Raw genomic sequence first — 21448 nt, forward strand, 5'->3', positions numbered from 1 at the left:
CCTACTCTCCACCTCTCCCCATCTCGTCTCTCTACCTACTTCCCCTTTCCTTCCTCCTCCTGCTCTCCACCTCTCCCTCTCTCTTTTCTCTACCTACCTCCCCTTTCCTTCCTCCTCCTACTCTCCACCTCTCCCCATCTCTTCTCTCTACCTACCTCCCCTTTCCTTCCTCCTCCTGCTCTCCAACTCTCCCCCTCTCTTCTCTCTACCTACCTCCCCTTTCCTTCCTCCTCCTGCTCTCCACCTCTCCCCCTCTCTTCTCTCTACCTACTTACCATTTCCTTCCTCCTCCTGCTCTCCACCTCTCCCCCTCTCTTCTCTCTACCTACCTCCCCTTTCCTTCCTCCTCCTGCTCTCCACCTCTCCCCATCTCTTCTCTCTACCTACTTCCCCTTTCCTTCCTCCTCCTACTCTCCACCTCTCTTCTCTCTACCTACCTCCCCTTTCCTTCCTCCTCCTGCTCTCCACATCTCTTCTCTCTACCTACCTCCCATTTCCTTCCTCCTCCTACTCTCCACCTCTCCCCCTCTCTTCTCTCTACCTAATTCCCCCTTCCTTCCTCCTCCTGCTCTCCACCTCTCCCTCTCTCTTCTCTCTACCTAATTCCCCTTTCCTTCCTCCTCCTGCTCTCCACCTCTCCCCATCTCTTCTCTCTACCTACCTCCCCTTTCCTTCCTCCTCCTGCTCTCCACCTCTCCCCCTCTCTTCTCTCTACCTACTTCCCCTTTCCTTCCTCCTCCTGCTCTCCACCTCTCCACCTCTCTTCTCTCTACCTACCTCCCCTTTCCTTCCTCCTCCTGCTCTCCACCTCTCCCTCTCTCTTCTCTCTACCTACTTCCCCTTTCCTTCCTCCTCCTGCTCTCCACCTCTCCCCATCTCTTCTCTCTACCTACTTCCCCTTTCCTTCCTCCTCCTGCTCTCCACCTCTCCCTCTCTCTTCTCTCTACCTAATTCCCCTTTCCTCCCTCCTCCTGCTCTCCCTCTCTCTTCTCTCTACCTACTTACCCTTTCCTTCCTCCTCCTGCTCTCCACCTCTCCCCATCTCTTCTCTCTACCTACCTCCCCTTTCCTTCCTCCTCCTGCTCTCCACCTCTCCCTCTCTCTTCTCTCTACCTACTTCCCCTTTCCTTCCTCCTCCTGCTCTCCACCTCTCCCTCTCTCTTCTCTCTACCTAATTCCCCTTTCCTCCCTCCTCCTGCTCTCCACCTATCCCTCTCTCTTCTCTCTACCTACTTCCCCTTTCATTTCTCCTCCTGCTCTCCACCTCTCCCCATCTCTTCTCTCTACCTACTTACCCTTTCATTCCTCCTCCTGCTCTCCACCTCTCCCCCACTCTTCTCTCTACCTACTTCCCCTTTCCTTCCTCCTCCTGCTCTCCACCTCTCCCCTTCTCTTCTCTCCAGGCTTCCTGAGTACAGGCGACCAGTCAGCCAAGGGGAACTACGGTCTGTTGGACCAGATCCAGGCCCTGCGTTGGCTCAATGAGAACATCGGCCATTTTGGGGGCGACCCCGAGCGCATCACCATCTTCGGCTCCGGGGCGGGGGCGTCCTGCGTCAACCTGCTCATCCTCTCGCACCACTCCGAGGGTAAGGGGCACACTGGTGGGTCACATTCTTACTTGATTTGATTTACTTCTCAGTCCACTTAACCCTTGCCTGGTAGAATAAGGATCATTCAATGAACTGTGTGGTTACTCAAAAGGATAGGTTGGTTGAAAGTGAGTTCCCAGGGTACCATTAGTCCAATTGTAACTGTGTCACGCCCTGACCTTAAAGATCCTTTATTCTCTATTTTGGGTTAGGTCGGGGTGTGACTAGGGTGGGCATTCTAGTTTCTTTATTTCTATGTTGGCCTGGTATGGTTCCCAATCATAGGCAGCTGTCTATCGTTGTCTCTGATTGGGAATCATATTTAGGCAGCCTTTTCCCACCTGTTTGTTGTGGGATCTTGTTTTTGTGTAGTGCTTGTGAACACTGCATTGATGTCACTCTATTGTTTTTGGTGAGTTTCATTTATTAAACATGTGGAACTCTACGTACGCTGCACCTTGGTCCATTTATTCTACTAACGATTGTGACAAACTGTGTCTCCTCATATATAATAAAATATACTACAATATAATTTCAGTTTTCTTAACCTGGTAGAGTAAGAGAAAATGTACTACAGTGGGGCAAAAAAGTGTTTATTCAGCCACCAACTGTGCAAGTTCTCCCACTTAAAAAGATGAGAGAGGCCTGTAATTTTCATCATAGGTACACTTCAACTATGACAGACAAAATGAGAAAAAAAATCCAGAAAATCACATTGTAGGATTTTTTATTAATCTATTTGCAAATTATGGTGGAAAATAAATATTTGGTCACCTACAAACAAGCAACAGTTCTGGCTCTCACAGACCTGTAACGTCTTCTTTAAGAGGCTCCTCTGTCCTCCACTCGTTACCTGTATTAATGGCACCTGTTTGAACTTGTTATCAGTATAAAAGACACCTGTCCACAACCTCAAACAGTCACTATTCACTGGAATAGTAGAGGGTAGATTGGTCTGGTCATTCTATGGAAAAGTTAGGCGTATCCAATTGTCTTGTGGGTAGATTGTACCATCACTGAAAAGTCAATTCAATTTTCATTCATACTCTCTGTCTACGTACCTGGTTGAATCATAGTAAATGTGAAATTGTGAGGGTACGATGTGGGTACTCACTCAAGAGGAGTAGGAGGGATAGACTGGTTCAAAGTGAGCTCAGACTGACTCAGACTGTGTGACACCTTATTCCACATTCCACAGTTCCACAGTATCTAAGCAAAAAGTAGTGGACTACTTAAGGAATAGAGTGCAATTTGAGGGAGAGACTCAAAGTTTAAATTGGGAGCAATGTGGTCCAATGACCTGCAAGGAAACCTCGACACACACTCTCATGCTTTCATCACAGCTATTACACTACCAGGTATACTCTGATAGACAGAGGGAGAGAGAGATAAAAGGAGGAGAGAGATAAAAGGTGAAGAGAGATCAAAGATGGAGCGAGGGAGAGAGAAAAAGAGAAAAGGAGAAGAGAGGGGGAGAGAGGGAGAGAGAGATAAAAGGAGAGAGGGAGAGAGATAAAAGGAGGAGAGAACGAGAGGCGGAGAGAGAGGGTGAGAGATTAAAGGAAGAGAGAACAAGAGGCGGAGAGAGAGAGATAAAAGGAGAGAACGAGAGGGATGGAGAGAGAGAAAAGGAGGAGAGAGGGATGGAGAGAGATAAGGAGGAGAGAACGAGAGAGAACGAGAGAGACAAATAAAAGGAGGAGAGAACGAGAGAGATAAAAGGGGGAGAGAACGCAAGGGACGGAGAGATAAAAGGAGGAGAGACTAAGAGGGAGAGAGATAAAGGAGGAGAGAACGAGAGAGGGAGAGAGATAAAAGGAGAGAACAAGAGAGGCGGAGAGAGAGGGAGAGGGATAAGAAGAGAGAACGAGAGAGTTAAAAGCAGGAGAGCGAGATATGAGTGTGTATTGTGAGTGTTTCAATCATCACACTGTGTGTCTCTGTGTCTGAAGATCAACCTGACCGCCATACAGTAATAACTCACATTTGTGTGTGTGTGTGTGTGTGTGTGTGTGTGTGTGTGTGTGTGTGTGTGTGTGTGTGTGTGTGTGTGTGTGTGTGAGACTGAGTAAACAACCTGTACAGTGTGCATGTTCTCTCCACCCCTCACACCCTAACCTTCATGTTCTCTCCACCCCTCACACCCTAACCTTCATGTTCTCTCCTCCCCTCACACCCTAACCTTCATGTTCTCTCCTCCCCTCACACCCTAACCTTCATGTTCTCTCCTCCCCTCACACCCTAACCTTCATGTTCTCTCCACCCCTCACACCCTAACCTTCATGTTCTCTCCTCCCCTCACACCCTAACCTTCATGTTCTCTCCACCCCTCACACCCTAACCTTCATGTTCTCTCCACCCCTCACACCCTAACCTGCATGTTCTCTCCACCCCCTCACACCCTAACCTTCATGTTCTCTCCTCCCCTCACACCCTAACCTTCATGTTCTCTCCTCCCCTCACACCCTAACCTTCATGTTCTCTCCTCCCCTCACACCCTAACCTTCATGTTCTCTCCTCACCTCACACCCTAACCTTCATGTTCTCTCCACCCCTCACACCCTAACCTTCATGTTCTCTCCACCCCTCACACCCTAACCTTCATGTTCTCTCATCCCCTCACACCCTAACCTTAATGTTCTCTTATCCCCTCAGACCCTAACCTTCATGTTCTCTCACCCCCTCACACCCTAACCTTCATGTTCTCTCCACCCCTCACACCCTAACCTTCATGTTCTCTTCTCCCCTCACACCCTAACCTTCATGTTCTCTCACCCCCTCACACCCTAACCTTCATGTTCTCTCCACCCCTCACACCCTAACCTTCATGTTCTCTCCACCCCTCACACCCTAACCTTCATGTCCTCCGTCATATCTCGTCTTGCCATTGACTCGTCTCCTCTGCTGCCACTCACCAATACATTGCAACCTGACCTTTCTGCTGTCAAACCCGTCTTCATCATCATCGTCATCTAACCCCAGCCCTCCAGACTACTCCTCCACCTGTCACTCAAAGCCCCCGGGCCGCCAGGTAAGGAACATTCCCGCTCCCCTCGAAGAACAGCAATCACGTCATCGCACCAGTCAGCAAATTAACTGTGCCATGATATACATGAGTTTAAGGAGGAGAGGTGAATGGGGGAGGTGGGGAGGGGAAGGGGAGATACAGATTGTTATGATGAGAGAGGCGGAGGGGGGAGTGAGGAGAGGTAGAGGAAGGGAATATGAGAGGAGGAGTAAAGAAATACATTGATTGTTATGATTTAGGATTAAATATATACAGTGCCTTTCGGAAAGTATTCAGAACCCTTGACTTTTTCCACATTTTGTTGCGTTCCTAATTCTGAAATGGATTAAATGAAACATCCTTAGCAATCTACAGACAATACCCCATAACGACAAAGCGAAAACAGATTTTTAGACATTTTTACACATTAATACAAAATGAAAAACAGACATACCTTTTTTACATAAGTATTCAGACCCTTTTCTATGAGACTCGAAATTGAGCTCAGGTGCATCCTGTTTCCGTTGATCATCCTTGAGATCTTTATACAACTTTATTGTAGTCCACCTGTGGTAAATTCAATTGATTGGACATGATTTGGAAAGTCACATAGCTGTCTATATAAGGTCCCACAGTTGACAGTCAGTCAGTCAGTGACAGTCAGTGCATGTCAGAGCAAAAACCACACCATGAGGTCAAAGGATTTGTCCATAGAGCTCCGAGACAGGAATTGTGTTGAGGCACAGATCTGGGGAAGGGTACCAAAAAATGTCTGCAGCATTGAAGGTCCCCAAAAACACAGCAATTGGGGGAGAAGGGTCTTGGTCAGGGAGGTGACCAAGAACCCGATGGTCACTCTGACAGAGCTCCAGAGTTCCCCTGTGGAGATGGGAGAACCTTCCAGAAGGACAACCATGCTGCACTCCACCAATCAGGCCTTTATGGTAGAGTGGCCAGATTGAAGCAACTCCTCAGTAAAAGGCACATGACAGCCCCCTTGGAGTTTGCCAAAAGGCACCTAAAGACTCTCAGATCATGACAAACAAGATTCTCTGGTCTGATGAAACCTAGATTGAACTCTTTGGCCTGAATTCCAAGCGTAACATTTGGAGGAAACTTGTCACCACCACCATCATGAAGCATGGTGGTGGCAGCATCATGCAGTGGGGATGTTTTTCAGCAGCAGGGACTGGGAGACTAGTCAGGATTGAGGCAAAGATGAATGGAGCAAAGTACATCGAGATCCTTGATGAAAACCTGCTCCAGAGCCCTCAGGACCTCAGACTGGAGCAAAGGTTCACCTTCCAACAGGACAATGACCCTAAGCACACTGCCACGGCAACACAGGAGTGGCTTCGGGACAAGTCTCTGAATGTCCTTGAATAGCCCAGCCAGAACCCGAACGAACATCTCTGGAGAGACCTGAAAATAGCTGTGCAGCGACGCTCCCCATCCAACCTGATAGAGCTTGAGAGGATCTGCAGAGAAGAATGGGAGAAACTCCCCAAATACAGGTGTGCCAAGCTTGTAGCGTCAGACCCAAGAAGACTCAAGGCTGTAATCACTGCCAAAGGTGCTTCAACAAAGTACTGAGTGAAGGTTCTGAATACTTAAGTGAATGTGATATTTCATTTTTTTTTTCATTTATACATTAGCAAACATTTATAAAAACCTGTTTTTGCTTTGTCATTATGACATATTGTGTGTATATTGATGAGGGGGGGAAAAAACAATGTAATCCATTTTAGAATAAGGCTGTAACCTAAAATGTGGAAAAAGTCAAGGGGTCTGAATACTTTCCGAAGGCACTGCACGAGCCCTTTTGTCAATCGTATATCTCAGCCTTTTATCGCCCTCATTCTTTTTCTTACTCTATCACTTCTTACAAACTTTCTCACCCCACTCTTCAACTCCCTCTCCTTCTCTCCCCCCGCCCACCCTTTCTCTCTTCCTCTCTCGCTCTTTCTCTGTCTCTCTCTCTCTCTTCTATGAGGAGAAATGCTGAGGTAGCAGGTAGGGCTAGCTCGTGTCTGAGTCATACACTTCCTAATAAACTCCCTGGGAAATAGAGGCTCTGCTCTGCGTCACTGCTTAATAATTCACCAGGAATCTACAGAAGAGGAAAGGAGTGCGGAGGAAGAGAGCGAGACGAAGGAGGAACAGTAGGGAGGGATGAGAGCCCCCTCCTGTTACGAGGCACAGGACCGACGGAGAGAAATAGAAAAGAGAGAGAGCGAGAGAGAGAGAGAGAGCGAGAGAGAGAGCGAGAGAGAGAAATCTGTGGACGATAGGAAGGAAAAGTTGCTTTTAGAAGCAGACTGTGTAGTCCCCCATCGATTTCCCAGTCTGGGCTGTATCATATCATTTCAAGTGTGAGATTGTTGGAGTTAGAAGCACATGCCTTTCTCTCTGATTTGTTACAGTGAGTAAGATGTAGGGAAAAGCAAAGACAAATCTGTGGAGGGTAAAAGGAACAATCTTTCACAACCTAAGTATTCTCAATCCCTTCCCCAAGTCTGAACTTTTCAGATTGTTCAAAGTACAGTATTAACTTCTCTCTTCCCGGAGAGAAAGGAGGCAATGAGAGGATTCCACGTTAGACTATTGAGATGCACCCATGGCTGCTACTCTAGTGACCTAACGTGCGTAGCACACTTTGACGAAACAAAGTCAATGTCCGCTCACCTTTTCCTGACGTATATAGGATATTATTTTTTGTCCAGGTGATATTACGTTGGATGGTCATGAAACTGCCACCTTACAGATTCAGTTGTATAACTTCTCCTTCCACTCTCTCTCTCCTCCAGGGTTGTTCCAGAGGGCCATAGCCCAGAGTGGCTCAGCCATCTCCAGCTGGTCGGTCAACTACCAGCCCCTCAAGTACACTAAGATCCTGGCCCGGAAAGTGGGCTGCAGCCACTCAGAGACAGCAGAATTAGTGGACTGCCTGAGGAAGAAGAACTTCAGGGAGCTGGTGGATCAGGACATTCAGCCGGCCCGCTACCACATCGCCTTCGGACCCGTAGTGGACGGAGACGTGGTGCCGGACGACCCTGAGATACTCATGCAGCAGGTGTGTGTGGGCGGGCGTGTGCATGCGTGTGCGTGCCTCCGTGCGTGTAGTATAGTAGTCACAGCTCTCCGACTGCAGAGACAGAGGTACTTCATTGGTTGTGATGAAATCCCAAGCTGAGATTTACCAAGGGGTCAAATGTAAAAAGAGAAAGATTATGATAAGACATTACTGTAATGGTTCAGTGTAATTGAAGACAGTTTCATATTTGAGGCTTTTTGGTGTTTAATGCTCTTTTTAAGGTGCCCAAAGTGCTTAAAATTTTATGGGGCAGCACCACTCATCTCATCCACGTCTAATGCATTTATGGACCTAACGTGTCCTTCTCTTTTTCTGCCACTAGGGGGAGTTCCTGAACTATGACATCCTGATAGGAGTGAACCAGGGAGAGGGGCTCAAGTTTGTAGATGACAGTGAAGACAACGATGGGATCTCAGCTGCAGCGTTCGACTACACTATATCTAACTTTGTGGACAATCTCTACGGCTATCCTGAGGGTAAGGGTCTCTGAGTACCTATTCATGTACCGCTTTTCAGAAAGTATTGTGTAACAATATGAGTCAATATGAGTCTTCTTGGGTAAGTCTCATCAGAGCTTTCCACACCTACATTGCGCAATAGTTCCCCATTATTCTTTCTATTAGGTACTGAGGATCATGGCTCGATAGCAATTTTCATGTCTTGCCACAAATTTAAGTCAAAACTGTAACTTGGCCACTCAGGAACATTCACTGTCTTCTTGGTAAGCGACTCCAGTGTAGATGTGGCTTTGTGTTGTAGGTTGTTCTTCTGCTGAACGGTGAATTCCTCTCCCAGTCTCTGGTGGAATGCAGACTAAACTAGTTTTTTCTCTGGAATCTTGTCTGTTCTTAGCTTCATCCCGTTTATCTTCATCCTGAGAAACTCCCCAGTCTTTGCCGACGTCAGGCATACCCATAACATGATGAAGGAGGCAGTTAGTCAGTGTTGTATTGTTGGATTTGCACCAAAGTTCAAGGATGTGTAGACTTTCTAGAGGCACTGTATATAACCACTAGAGAGGAACAGTGTTTCCCAAAGCCAAGTTATGTGGTTTACTGTTTGGTAAAATCTTCTATTCAAACTTCAATTCACTAACATTCACCCTTTTCTCTGACTCCTCCCTTACTTTTCCCTCTCTTCCCTTACTTTTCCCTCTCTTTTCCCTCTCTTCCCTCTCTTCCCCCTCTTTCCTCTCTTTTCCCCCTCTTTTCCCTCTCTTCCCTCTCTTTTCCCTCTCTTTTCCCTCTCTTCCCTCTCTTCCCCCTCTTTCCTCTCTTTTCCCCCTCTTCCCTCTCTTCCCTCTCTTTTCCCTCTCTTTTCCTCTCTTCCCTCTCTTTCCCTCTCTCTTCCCTCTCCTTTCCTCTCTTCCCTCTCTTTTCCCTATCTTTTCCCTATCTTCCCTCTCTTTTCCCCCTCTTTTCCCCCTCTTTTCCCCCTCTTCCCTCTTTTCCCTCTCTTCCCTCTCTTTTCCCTCTCTTCCCTCTCTTCCCTCTCTTCCCTCTCCTTTCCTCTTTTCCCTATCTTTTCCCTATCTTCCCTCTCTTGCCTCTCTTCCCTCTCTTTCCCTCTCTTCCTCTTTTTCCTCTCCCTTCCCTCTTTTCCTATCTTCTCTCCTTTCCTCTCTTCCTCTCTTTTCCCTCTCTTTTCCCTCTTTCCCCCTCCCTCTTTTCCCATCTTCCCTCTCTTGCCTCTCTTTCCCTCTCTTTTCCCTCTATTTCCCCCTCTTCCCTCTTTTCCCTCTCTCTTCCCTGTCTTGCCTCTCTTTTCTCTTCCCTCTCTTTTCCCTCTCTTTTCCCTCTCTTGCCTCTCTTCCCTCTCTTTTCCCTCTCTTCCCTCTCTCTTCCCTCTCTTCCCTCTCTTTTCTCTCTATTCCCCCTTCTCTCTCTCAATGTATCTTTCTCTCTCTCACTTCCTTTTGCTTATTATCTACCTACGTCTCTTTCTGTCTCTCTTCAACTCACCCTCTGTCCATGTCTAATATATCTCTCTCTCGTCTCACACACCCCCCTCCGCTCTTCCTCCCATCCTCCCTCTCCTCCCGTCTAGGTAAGGACATCCTAAGGGAGACCATTAAGTTCATGTACACTGACTGGGCCGACCGTGACAACGGAGACATGAGGAGAAAAACCCTCCTCGCCTTATTCACGGACCACCAGTGGGTGGCGCCGGCAGTGGCCACGGCCAAACTGCACGCCGAGTTCCAGTCTCCCGTTTACTTCTACACCTTCTACCACCACTGTCAGACGGAGACGCGGCCGGAGTGGGCGGATGCAGCCCACGGGGATGAGATCCCCTACGTGTTCGGGGTGCCCATGATCGGAGCCACCGACCTCTTCCCCTGCAACTTCTCTAAGAATGATGTCATGCTCAGTGCTGTAGTCATGACATATTGGACTAACTTCGCTAAGACAGGGTAGGTGGCTGATGGGTAGGTGGTAGGTGGGTAAATGGTAGGTGTGTAGGTGATAGGTAGTTGATGGGTAAGTGGTAGCTGAGTAGGTGGTAGCTGAGTAGGTGGTAGGTGGTAGGTGTGTAGGTGATAGGTAGTTGATGGGTAAGTGGTAGCTGAGTAGGTGGTTGATGGGTAGGTGGTTGAGTGGTAGGTGGGTAAGTGGAAGGTGGTTGGTTGGTAAGTGTTTGGTGGGAAAGTGGATAGGTAGTTGGTGGGTAGGTGGTTGGCGGGTAGGTGGTTGGTGGGACGGTGGATGGTGGGTAGGTGGTTGCTGGGACAGTGGTATGTGGGTAGGTGGTATGTGGGTAGGTGGTTGGTGGGACGGTGGATGGTGGGTAGGTGGTATGTGGGTAGGTGGTTGGTGGGACGGTGGATGGTGGGTAGGTGGTTGGTGGGACAGTGGTATGTGGGTAGGTGGTATGTGGGTAGGTGGTTGGTGGGACGGTGGATGGTGGGTAGGTGGTATGTGGGTAGGTGGTTGGTGGGACGGTGGATGGTGGGTAGGTGGTTGGTGGGACGGTGGATGGTGGGTAGGTGGTTGGTGGGACGGTGGATGGTGGGTAGGTGGTTGGTGGGACGGTGGATGGTGGGTAGGTGGTTGGTGGGACAGTGGTTGGTGGGACCGTGGTTGGTGGGACAGTGGTAGGTGGGAAGGTAGGTAGGTGGTTGGTTGGTAAGTGATTTGTGGGACGGTGGTTGATGGTTGATGGGAAGCTGGGTAGATGGAAGGTGGTTGGTTGGTAAGTGGTTTGTGGGACGGTGGTTGGTGGGCAGTGGTTGGTGGGAAGGTAGGTAGGTGGTTGGTTGGTAAGTGATTTGTGGGACGGTGGTTGATGGTTGAAGCTGGGTAGATGGAAGGTGGTTGGTGGGGCAGTGGTTGGTGGGACGGTGGTTGGTGGTTGGTTGGTAAGTGATTTGTGGGACGGTGGTTGGTGGGAAGCTGGGTAGATGGAAGGTGGTTGATGGAAGGAAGTTGATGGGAAGCTGGGTAGATGGAAGGTGGTTGATGGAAGGAAGTTGATGGGAAGCTGGGTAGATGGAAGGTGGTTGATGGAAGGAAGTTGATGGGAAGCTGGGTAGATGGAAGGTGGTTGGTGGGACAGTGGTAGGTGGGACAGCGGTAGGTGGGACGGTGGTAGGTAGGACAGCGGTAGGTGGGACAGTGGTAGGTGGGTAGGTGGTTGGTAGGACAGCGGTAGGTGGGACAGTGGTAGGTGGGACAGTGGTAGGTGGGTAGGTGGTTGGTTGGGAGGTGGTTTGTGGGACGGTGGTTGGTGGTTGGTGGGTAGATGGTTGGTGGGAAGGTAGGTAGGTAGGTAGGTGGTTGGTGGGACAGTGGTAGGTGGGTAGGTGGTTGGTTGGGAGGTGGTTTGTGGGACGGTGGTTGGTGGTTGGTGGGTAGATGGTTGGTGGGAAGGTAGGTAGGTAGATGGTTGGTGGGACAGTGGTAGGTGGGTAGGTGGTTGGTGGGAAGGTAGGTAGGTAGGTAGGTGGTTGGTGGGACAGTGGTAGGTGGGTAGGTGGTTGGTGGGACAGTGGTAGGTGGGACCTGGTAGGTGGGTAGGTGGTTGGTAGGACAGCGGTAGGTGGGTAGATGGTTGGTGGGAAGGTAGGTAGGTAGGTAGGTGGTTGGTGGGACAGTGGTAGGTGGGTAGGTGGTTGGTTGGGAGGTGGTTTGTGGGACGGTGGTTGGTGGTTGGTGGGTAGATGGTTGGTGGGAAGGTAGGTAGGTAGATGGTTGGTGGGACAGTGGTAGGTGGGTAGGTGGTTGGTGGTTGGTGGGTAGGTGGTTGGTGGGAAGGTAGGTAGGTAGGTAGGTAGGTAGGTGGTTGGTGGGACAGTGGTAGGTGGGTAGGTGGTTGGTTGGGAGGTGGTTGGTGGGTAGATGGTTGGTGGGAAGGTAGGTAGGTAGGTAGATGGTTGGTGGGACAGTGGTAGGTGGGTAGGTGGTTGGTGGGAAGGTAGGTAGGTAGGTAGGTGGTTGGTGGGACAGTGGTAGGTGGGTAGGTGGTTGGTGGGACAGTGGTAGGTGGGACGTGGTAGGTGGGTAGGTGGTTGGTAGGACAGCGGTAGGTGGGACAGTGGTAGGTGGGACGGTGGTAGGTGGGTAGGTGGTTGGTTGGGAGGTGGTTTGTGGGACGGTGGTTGGTGGTTGGTGGGTAGATGGTTGGTGGGAAGGTAGGTAGGTAGGTAGGTGGTTGGTGGGACAGTGGTAGGTGGGTAGGTGGTTGGTTGGGAGGTGGTTTGTGGGACGGTGGTTGGTGGTTGGTGGGTAGATGGTTGGTGGGAAGGTAGGTAGGTAGGTAGGTAGGTAGGTAGGTAGGTAGGTAGATGGTTGGTGGGACAGTGGTAGGTGGGTAGGTGGTTGGTGGGAAGGTAGGTAGGTAGGTAGGTGGTTGGTGGGACAGTGATAGGTGGGTAGGTTGTTGATGGGTAGGTGGTAGCTGAGTAGGTGGTTGGTGGTATGTGGGTAAGTGGAAGGTGGTTGGTGGGTAGGTGGGAAGGTGGGAAGGTGATTGGTTTGGTAGGTGGTTGGTTGGTTGGTAAGTGGTTTGTGGGAAGGTGGTTGGTGGGAAAGTGGGAAGGTGGTTGGTGGGACAGTGGTTGGTGGGAATGTGGGAAGGTGGTTGGTGAAACGGTGGTAGGTGGTTGGTGGGTAGATGGTTGGTAGGACAGCAGTAGGTGGGACAGTGGTAGGTGGGTAGGTGGGTTGGTGGGACGGTGGATAGGTGGTAGAGGGATAGGTTGTTGGTTGGTGAGAAGGTGGGTAGGTGGTTGGTTGGTAAGTGGTTTGTGGGACGGTGGTTTGTGGGACGGTGGTTGATGGGAAGCTGGGTAGATGGAAGGTGGTTGGTGGGAAGGTGGTTGGTGAAACGGTGGTATGTGGTTGGTGGGTAGATGGTTGGTAGGACAGCAGTAGGTGGGACAGTGGTAGGTGGGTAGGTGGTGGGTAGGTAGGTAGGTGGTTGGTGGGACAGTGGTATGTGGGAAGGTGGGTTGGTGGGACGGTGGATAGGTGGATAGGTGGTAGAGGGATAGGTTGTTGGTTGGTGAGAAGGTGGGTAGGTGGTTGGTTGGTAAGTGGTTTGTGGGACGGTGGTTTGTGGGACTGTGGTTGGTGGGAAGGTGGGTAAGTGGGACAGTGCTAGGTGGTTGGTGGGACAGTGGTAGGTGGTTGGTTGGTAAGTGGTTTGTGGGACGGTGGTTTGTGGGACGGTGGTTGATGGGAAGCTGGGTAGATGGAAGGTGGTTGGTGGGAAGGTGGTTGGTGAAACGGTAGGTAGATGGTTGGTGGGACAGTGGTAGGTGGTTGGTGGGAAGGTAGGTAGGTAGGTAGGTGGTTGGTGGGACAGTGGTAGGTGGGTAGGTTGTTGATGGGTAGGTGGTAGCTGAGTAGGTGGTTGGTGGTATGTGGGTAAGTGGAAGGTGGTTGGTGGGTAGGTGGGAAGGTGGGAAGGTGATTGGTTTGGTAGGTGGTTGGTTGGTAAGTGGTTTGTGGGAAGGTGGTTGGTGGGAAAGTGGGTAGGGTGGTTGGTGGGACAGTGGTTGGTGGGAAAGTGGGAAGGTGGTTGGTGGGACGGTGGGTAGATGGAAGGTGGTTGGTTGGTAAGTGGTTTGTGGGACGGTGGTAGGTGGGTAGGTGGTTGGTTGGGAGGTGGTTTGTGGGACGGTGGTTGGTGGTTGGTGGGTAGATGGTTGGTGGGAAGGTAGTTAGGTGGTTGGTGGGACAGTGGTAGGTGGGTAGGTGGTTGGTTGGGAGGTGGTTTGTGGGACGGTGGTTGGTGGTTGGTGGGAAGGTAGGTAGGTAGGTAGATGGTTGGTGGGACAGTGGTAGGTGGGTAGGTGGTTGGTGGGAAGGTAGGTAGGTAGGTAGGTGGGTAGGTAGGTAGGTAGGTAGGTAGGTAGGTGGTAGGTAGGTAGGTAGGTGGGTAGGTAGGTAGGTAGGTAGGTAGGTGGTTGGTGGGACAGTGGTAGGTGGGTAGGTGGTTGGTGGGACAGTGGTAGGTGGGACGTGGTAGGTGGGTAGGTGGTTGGTAGGACAGCGGTAGGTGGGACAGTGGTAGGTGGGACGGTGGTAGGTGGGTAGGTGGTTGGTTGGGAGGTGGTTTGTGGGACGGTGGTTGGTGGTTGGTGGGTAGATGGTTGGTGGGAAGGTAGGTAGGTAGGTGGTTGGTGGGACAGTGGTAGGTGGGTAGGTGGTTGGTTGGGAGGTGGTTTGTGGGACGGTGGTTGGTGGTTGGTGGGTAGATGGTTGGTGGGAAGGTAGGTAGGTAGGTAGGTAGGTAGGTAGGTAGGTAGGTAGGTAGGTAGGTAGGTAGGTGGTTGGTGGGACAGTGGTAGGTGGGTAGGTGGTTGGTGGGAAGGTAGGTAGGTAGGTGGTTGGTGGGACAGTGATAGGTGGGTAGGTTGTTGATGGGTAGGTGGTAGCTGAGTAGGTGGTTGGTGGTATGTGGGTAAGTGGAAGGTGGTTGGTGGGTAGGTGGGAAGGTGGGAAGGTGATTGGTTTGGTAGGTGGTTGGTTGGTTGGTAAGTGGTTTGTGGGAAGGTGGTTGGTGGGAAAGTGGGAAGGTGGTTGGTGGGACAGTGGTTGGTGGGAAAGTGGGAAGGTGGTTGGTGGGAAGGTGGTTGGTGAAACGGTGGTATGTGGTTGGTGGGTAGATGGTTGGTAGGACAGCAGTAGGTGGGACAGTGGTAGGTGGGTAGGTGGTGGGTAGGTAGGTAGGTGGTTGGTGGGACAGTGGTATGTGGGAAGGTGGGTTGGTGGGACGGTGGATAGGTGGATAGGTGGTAGAGGGATAGGTTGTTGGTTGGTGAGAAGGTGGGTAGGTGGTTGGTTGGTAAGTGGTTTGTGGGACGGTGGTTTGTGGGACTGTGGTTGGTGGGAAGGTGGGTAAGTGGGACAGTGCTAGGTGGTTGGTGGGACAGTGGTAGGTGGTTGGTTGGTAAGTGGTTTTGTGGGTTGGTGGGTAGGTGGTTGGAAGGTAGGTAGGTGGTTGGTTTTTAAGTGGTTTGTGGGAAGCTGGGTAGATGGAAGATGGTTGGTAGAACGGTGGTAGGTGGTTGGAAGGTAGGTAGGTGGTTGGTTTTTAAGTGGTTTGTGGGAGGCTGGGTAGATGGAAGATGGTTGGTAGAACGGTGGTAGGTGGTTGGTGGGTAGGTGGTTGGTAGGACAGCGGTAGGTGGCTGGTGAGTAGGTGGTTGGTAAGTGGTTGGTTGGTTTGGTGGTATGTGGTTGCTGGGTCCGTGGTTGCTGGATAGGTGGTTGCTGGATAGGTGGTTGCTGGATAGGTGGTTGTTGGATAGGTGGTTGGTGGGCAGATGGTTGGTTGGTTTGGTGGTATGTGGTTGCTGGGTTCGTGGTTGCTGGATAGGTGGTTGTTGGATAGGTGGTTGGTGGGAAGGTGGTTGGTGGGAAGGTGGTTGGTGGATAGGTGGGTAGAGTAGGCAGAAGGTGGTTGGATGGTTGGTTGGTTGGTTGGTAGGTAGTCGGTGGAATGGTGGTTGGTGGGTAGGTGGAAGGTGGTTGGTTGGTTGGTAGTTGGTGATAGGTGGTTGGTAGATTATTGTTTGGTGGTAGGTAGGTAGGTAGGTAGGTAGGTAGGTAGGTAGGTAGGTAGGTAGGTAGGTAGGTAGGTAGGTGATTGGTGGTAGGTTGGTTGGTGGTTGGTGGGTAGGTAGGTGATAGGGGGTAGGTAGATAATTGTTTGGTGGTAGGTAGGTAGGTAGGTAGGTAGGTAGGTAGGTAGGTAGGTAGGTAGGTAGGTAGGTAGGTAGGTTGGTTGGTGGTTGGTGGGCAGGTGGTTGGTTGGTTTGGTGGTATGTGGTTGCTGGGTTCGTGGTTGCTGGATAGGTGGTTGCTGGATAGGTGGTTGTTGGATAGGTGGTTGTTGGATAGGTGATTGGTGGGAAGGTGGTTGGTGGATAGGTGGGTAGAGTAGGCAGAAGGTGGTTGGTTGGTTGGTTGGTAGTTGGTGATAGGTGGTTGGTAGATGATTGTTTGGTGGTAGGTAGGTAGGTAGGTTGGTTGGTTGGTTGGTTGGTGGTTGGTGGGTAGGTAGGTGATAGGCGGTAGGTAGATTGTTTGGTGGTAGGTAGGTAGGTAGGTAGGTAGGTAGGTAGGTAGGTAGGTAGGTAGGAAAAGGTTGGTGGTTGGTGGGTAGGTAGGTGATAGGGGGGTAGGTAGATGATTGTTTGGTGGTAGGTAGTAGGTAGGTAGGTAGGTAGGTAGGTAGGTAGGTAGGTAGGTTGGTTGGTGGTTGGTGGGTAGGTAGGTGATAGGGGGTAGGTAGATTGTTTGGTGGTAGGTAGGTAGGTAGGTAGGTAGGTAGGTAGGTAGGTAGGCAGGTAGGCAGGTAGGTAGGTAGGTTGGTGGTTGGTGGGTAGGTAGGTGATAGGGGTAGGTAGATGATTGTTTGGTGGTAGGTAGGTAGGTAGGTAGGCAGGTAGGTAGCTAGCTAGGCAGGTAGGTAGGTAGGTAGGTAGGTAGGTAGGTAGGTAGGTAGGTAGGTTGGTTGGTGGTTGGTGGGCAGGTGGTTGGTTGGTTTGGTGGTATGTGGTTGCTGGGTTCGTGGTTGCTGGATAGGTGGTTGCTGGATAGGTGGTTGTTGGATAGGTGGTTGTTGGATAGGTGGTTGGTGGGAAGGTGGTTGGTGGATAGGTGGGTAGAGTAGGCAGAAGGTGGTTGGTTGGTTGGTAGTTGGTGATAGGTGGTTGGTAGATGATTGTTTGGTGGTAGGTAGGTAGGTAGGTAGGTAGGTAGGTAGGTAGGTAGGTAGGTAGGTAGGTAGGTAGGTAGGTAGGTAGGTAGGTTGGTTGGTTGGTTGGTGGGTAGGTGGGTGATGGGGGTGGTGGGTGTTTGGTGGTAGGTGGTAGGTAGGTAGGTAGGCAGGTAGGTAGGTAGGTAGGTAGGTAGGTAGGCAGGTAGGTAGGTTGGTGGTTGGTGGGTAGGTAGGTGATGGGGGTAGGTAGATGATTGTTTGGTGGTAGGCAGGCAGGTAGGTAGGCAGGTAGGTAGGTAGGTAGGTAGGTAGGTTGGTTGGTGGTTGGTGGGTAGGTAGGTGATATGGGGGCAGGCAGGTGTTGGTGGTAGGTAGGTAGGTAGGTAGGTAGGTAGGCAGGTAGGTAGGTAGGTAGGTAGGTAGGCAGGTAGGTAGGTTGGTGGTTGGTGGGTAGGTAGGTGATAAGGGGTAGGTAGATGAACATTGGTGGTAGGTAGGTAGGTAGGTAGGTACCAAACATTAGGTAGGTAGGTAGGTAGGTAGGTAGGTAGGTAGGTAGCACCCCCCTGAGTGTACAAAACATTAAGAGAATCCACTGAGTATACCAAACATTAAGAACACCCCCCTGAGTGTACCAAACATTAAGAGCACCTCCCTGAGTGTACCAAACATTAAGAGCACCCCCTTGAGTATACAAAACATTAAGAGCACCCCCCTGAGTGTACCAAACATTAAGAGCACCCCCCTGAGTATACAAAACATTAACAGCACCCCCCTGAGTGTACCAAACATTAAGAGCACCCGCCTGAGTGTACCAAACATTAAGAGCACCCCCCTGAGTGTACCAAACATTAAGAGCACCCGCCTGAGTGTACCAAACATTAAGAGCACCCCCCTGAGTGTACCAAACATTAAGAGCACCCCCTGAGTGTACCAAACATTAAGAGCACCCCTGAGTATACAAAACATTAAGAACACCCCCCTGAGTATACAAAACATTAAGAACACCCCCCTGAGTGTACCAAACATTAAGAGCACCCCCCTGAGTGTACCAAACATTAAGAGCACCCCCCTGAGTATACAAAACATTAAGAACACCCCCCTGAGTATACAAAACATTAAGAACACCCCCCTGAGTATACAAAACATTAAGAGCACCCCCCTGAGTGTACCAAACATTAAGAGCACCCCCCTGAGTATACAAAACATTAAGAACACCCCCCTGAGTGTACCAAACATTAAGAGCACCCCCTGAGTATACAAAACATTAAGAACACCCCCGTGAGTGTACCAAACATTAAGAGCACCCCCTGAGTATACAAAACATTAAGAGCACCCCCCTGAGTGTACCAAACATTAAGAGCACCCCCTTGAGTGTACAAAACATTAAGAGCACCCCCTGAGTATACAAAACATTAAGAGCACCCTCCTGAGTGTACCAAACATTAAGAGCACCCTCCTGAGTGTACCAAACATTAAGAGCACCCCCCTGAGTATACAAAACATTAAGAGCACCCCCCTGAGTGTACCAAACATTAAGAGCACCCCCCTGAGTATACAAAACATTAAGAACTTTGAAATATCTAAAGTTGATTGAAATCACCTGAGTGAGATTCATCCTCTTTCTCCTCCAGGGACCCCAATCTGCCAGTGCCTCAGGACACCAAGTTCATCCACACCAAGCCCAACCGCTTCGAGGAGGTCATCTGGACCAAGTTCAACTCCAAGGACAAGCAGTACCTCCACATCGGCCTGAAGCCCCGCGTCAGGGACAACTACCGAGCCAACAAGGTGGCCTTCTGGCTGGAGCTGGTCCCTCATTTACACTCCCTCCATGAAGTCCTGAACCCCACCACCACCAGGCTACCTCCAGGCAGCACTCGCCCCCCCGGGGGCCCCTGGAAGCCCAAACCCCGCACCACGGGCCACCCCTACCCCACCTTCCCCGACCCTGTGGAGCCCTACGGATCAGAGCGGCCCAGACTGGACCTCTTCCCCGGTGACACGCGGGATTATTCCACAGAGCTGTCGGTGACCGTGGCAGTGGGGGCGTCGCTGCTCTTCCTCAACATCCTGGCGTTTGCTGCGCTCTACTACAAGCGGGACAAGCGTCAGGAGATGCGGCGCCACCGGCTGTCTCCGCAGCGCCACGGAGGGCCTGCCAACGACCTGGCGCACAGCCAAGAGGAAGAGATCATGTCCCTGCAGATGAAGCACTCGGAGCACGACTCGCACCACGACATGGAGCCCCTCCGGCCCCACGACATCCTGCGGCCCTCCTGTCCGCCCGACTACACCCTGGCCCTGCGGAGGGCCCCGGACGACGTGCCCCTCATGACCCCCAACACCATCACCATGATCCCCAGCACCATCACCGGCATGCAGCCCCTCCACCCCTTCAACACCTACCCCAGCTCCGGCCACAACAACACCCTGCCCCACCCCCACTCCACCACACGTGTATAGTAGAGCTACAGCTACCCCTGGGGGACCGGAGGACCAACTACACACTCTGGTTTATCACTATTGGATCGCTATGGATATCTCTCTCTCTCTCTCTCTCTTACTCTCTGTTTTTCCAACCGTCAGCCTGGTGCCCTGATGCTGTATCTTTCCTACAGCGCAACCTTGCTGGGGTTAAGTGGAAGTGCAGCTGAACTGCAGGGGAAGCAGGTGTTATTGAGGGTGTTGAGATATTTTGAGTGGGTCTCGTATTCTCTGATCCTGACAGCCCCCAAAACTGCCCACATGATGATCCTCTGCCTCTTACTGTGCATTTCATTTTGTTGTTTTTTTCATCCCATGTTTTCTCGGTTTCGGTGTTGTAATAGGGTTGGGGACAGAAGAGGCTGGTGGGTAGAGCTATAGGAGGACAGGGTCATTGTAATGGCTGGAATGGAATGAATGGAACACAGTCAAATATGTGGTTTCCATATGCTTGATGTGTTTGACATCATTACATTTATTCTACTCCAGACTTTACAATGAGCCCGTCCTCCTATAGCTCCTCCCAGCAGCCTCCACTGGTTGGGGATCGTTTTTTGGAGTGTGAGGTAAAGCGTTTGGTTCCTTTTCCTTCTGATATATTGGAAAGCCTCTATCTCTCTACTCATCTCATCTGCTTACTTGAGTCTCTTCTCTTTTCCACATCCCTCTCTTTCCCTCCTCTGTAGTTCTAAAACAACCTTTTTTATACAAGGCGTACAGTACATACAGTAAGTATATATCATGAAAATATTGGTATTCTGATATCGTCTTTCTACCAGCATTCTTGGTGCCAAGTACTGTGTTGTTTTCCCATAGGAGGGGAACTGAGAGAGAATCAAGAGTGTTGAGCTGTATCAAGATAGCCTACTTACTGTGTGTTCATGAAAAGTGCCAAACTGGCCTATCTTGTGCTTTTTTTCGTTATCTTTTTTCAACGTTTGTTTGTTTGATTGATTGTTGCTTTCGGTTCTTATTTTTTGTGGAAAGTTTTTAAATATATAGATATATAGACACACACATATATATATATATATATATATATATATATATATATATATATATATATATATATATATATATATATATATATATAGTTATATATAAATGTGTACAAAGAAGAAAATATCGAAATGGTTTTCTCAGTGGGGATCTATGCATGAATTATTTTTAAAAACAATGATGGGGAAAGGACACTGGATAGTCAATATTCACACAATCTCCTGTTTTAAACTATTTCTATCTCAATTCCATATGCTTTTTCTTCATATTTTATGACCTGGTGGCACGTCATAAAAGCCCTGCAGCGGTGCTTCTTTCATTCATGAACATTATCCTTTACAACAACGAAAAACCTGACTGGACCAAACATGAATAAAAACTATTCTTATACACATTGATTATACAACACATTGCTTATGTTGATCACCTCCCACCCGTATTGCTTACTGTCTACTATTGCACAACAGACTGCATGCTACCCCTAACAAATCAACTACCCTAGTAAATCAATTCAACTTTTATTTACACAACACATTTCATAAAAGTGTGTGCAATCCAATACATTAAGAACACTAAACATTTTTAAAAAAACAAGACTACATTTCGATCACATAAAGATCCCTTTCTCTGTCTCGCATCCTCCTCCTGCTCTGCTATCATCCAGCCAGGGCCCATGAGGGCCCCTCTTACGTAATGTGAGTTATTGGTGCCACTGCAGCAGCTCTGTATTTTTCTCGTAATAACCAGGCCATCCACTGAGCCTTGGGCCCCTGTCTCTCCGTGACTCATTATGGCAGGCGTAGAAGCCATAGACTGCCACTGAAATGGCATCCAGTTCCCTGTGTAGTGCACTACTGTGGGCCAGTCAGGCCAAAAGTAGTGCACTATGTAGGGAATAGGATGCCATTTTGGATACAAACCTAGAGGTATTGGTGTCCATTATGCTCTGGCCAAAAAGGGAATAGGGTGTAGGGAATAGGGTGCCCTAGCGGTATTGAGGCTGCAGGTAGACCTATCATTTATCAAGGTGAACCTGCCAGGGTTCTCAGAGGTCCTGGGTGGGAAGGTACATACGGCCAAGTCTCGGGTCCTCGTATA

At 50.0% G+C, this 21448-nt stretch overlaps 1 protein-coding gene and 2 long non-coding RNA genes across 10 annotated transcripts; all 3 read left to right on the forward strand.

Annotated features, from left to right (window-relative positions):
- Positions 1–256: 256 nt before the first annotated feature.
- On the forward strand, positions 257–20416 carry LOC127906747 (neuroligin-2-like; the record flags this gene model as incomplete). Its single annotated transcript, XM_052459725.1, has 5 exons — positions 257–1589; positions 7407–7672; positions 8016–8169; positions 9740–10106; positions 18499–20416. Coding segments are annotated over 5 exons (2952 nt in total), but the record flags the coding sequence as incomplete, so codon positions are not given.
- Positions 11254–15435, forward strand: LOC127906749 (uncharacterized). 8 transcript variants are annotated; one of them, XR_008062751.1, is made up of 5 exons: positions 11254–11562; positions 13943–14011; positions 14079–14657; positions 14692–15116; positions 15203–15435. It is a non-coding gene; the product is annotated as an uncharacterized LOC127906749 (long non-coding RNA). The 8 variants fall into 8 exon arrangements; XR_008062749.1 differs by adding an exon at positions 11732–11867 and having other exon boundaries at positions 11469–11539; positions 14079–15116; XR_008062752.1 differs by lacking the exon at positions 13943–14011 and adding exons at positions 11732–11837; positions 12016–12114 and having other exon boundaries at positions 11469–11539; positions 14079–15116.
- Positions 12565–13931, forward strand: LOC127906752 (uncharacterized). Its single transcript, XR_008062759.1, has 3 exons — positions 12565–12768; positions 13711–13777; positions 13891–13931. It is a non-coding gene; the product is annotated as an uncharacterized LOC127906752 (long non-coding RNA).
- Positions 20417–21448: the final 1032 nt, after the last annotated feature.

Source organism: Oncorhynchus keta, chromosome 13, assembly GCF_023373465.1.
Source record: "Oncorhynchus keta strain PuntledgeMale-10-30-2019 chromosome 13, Oket_V2, whole genome shotgun sequence".
In the NCBI taxonomy this organism is placed as follows: domain Eukaryota; kingdom Metazoa; phylum Chordata; class Actinopteri; order Salmoniformes; family Salmonidae; genus Oncorhynchus; species Oncorhynchus keta.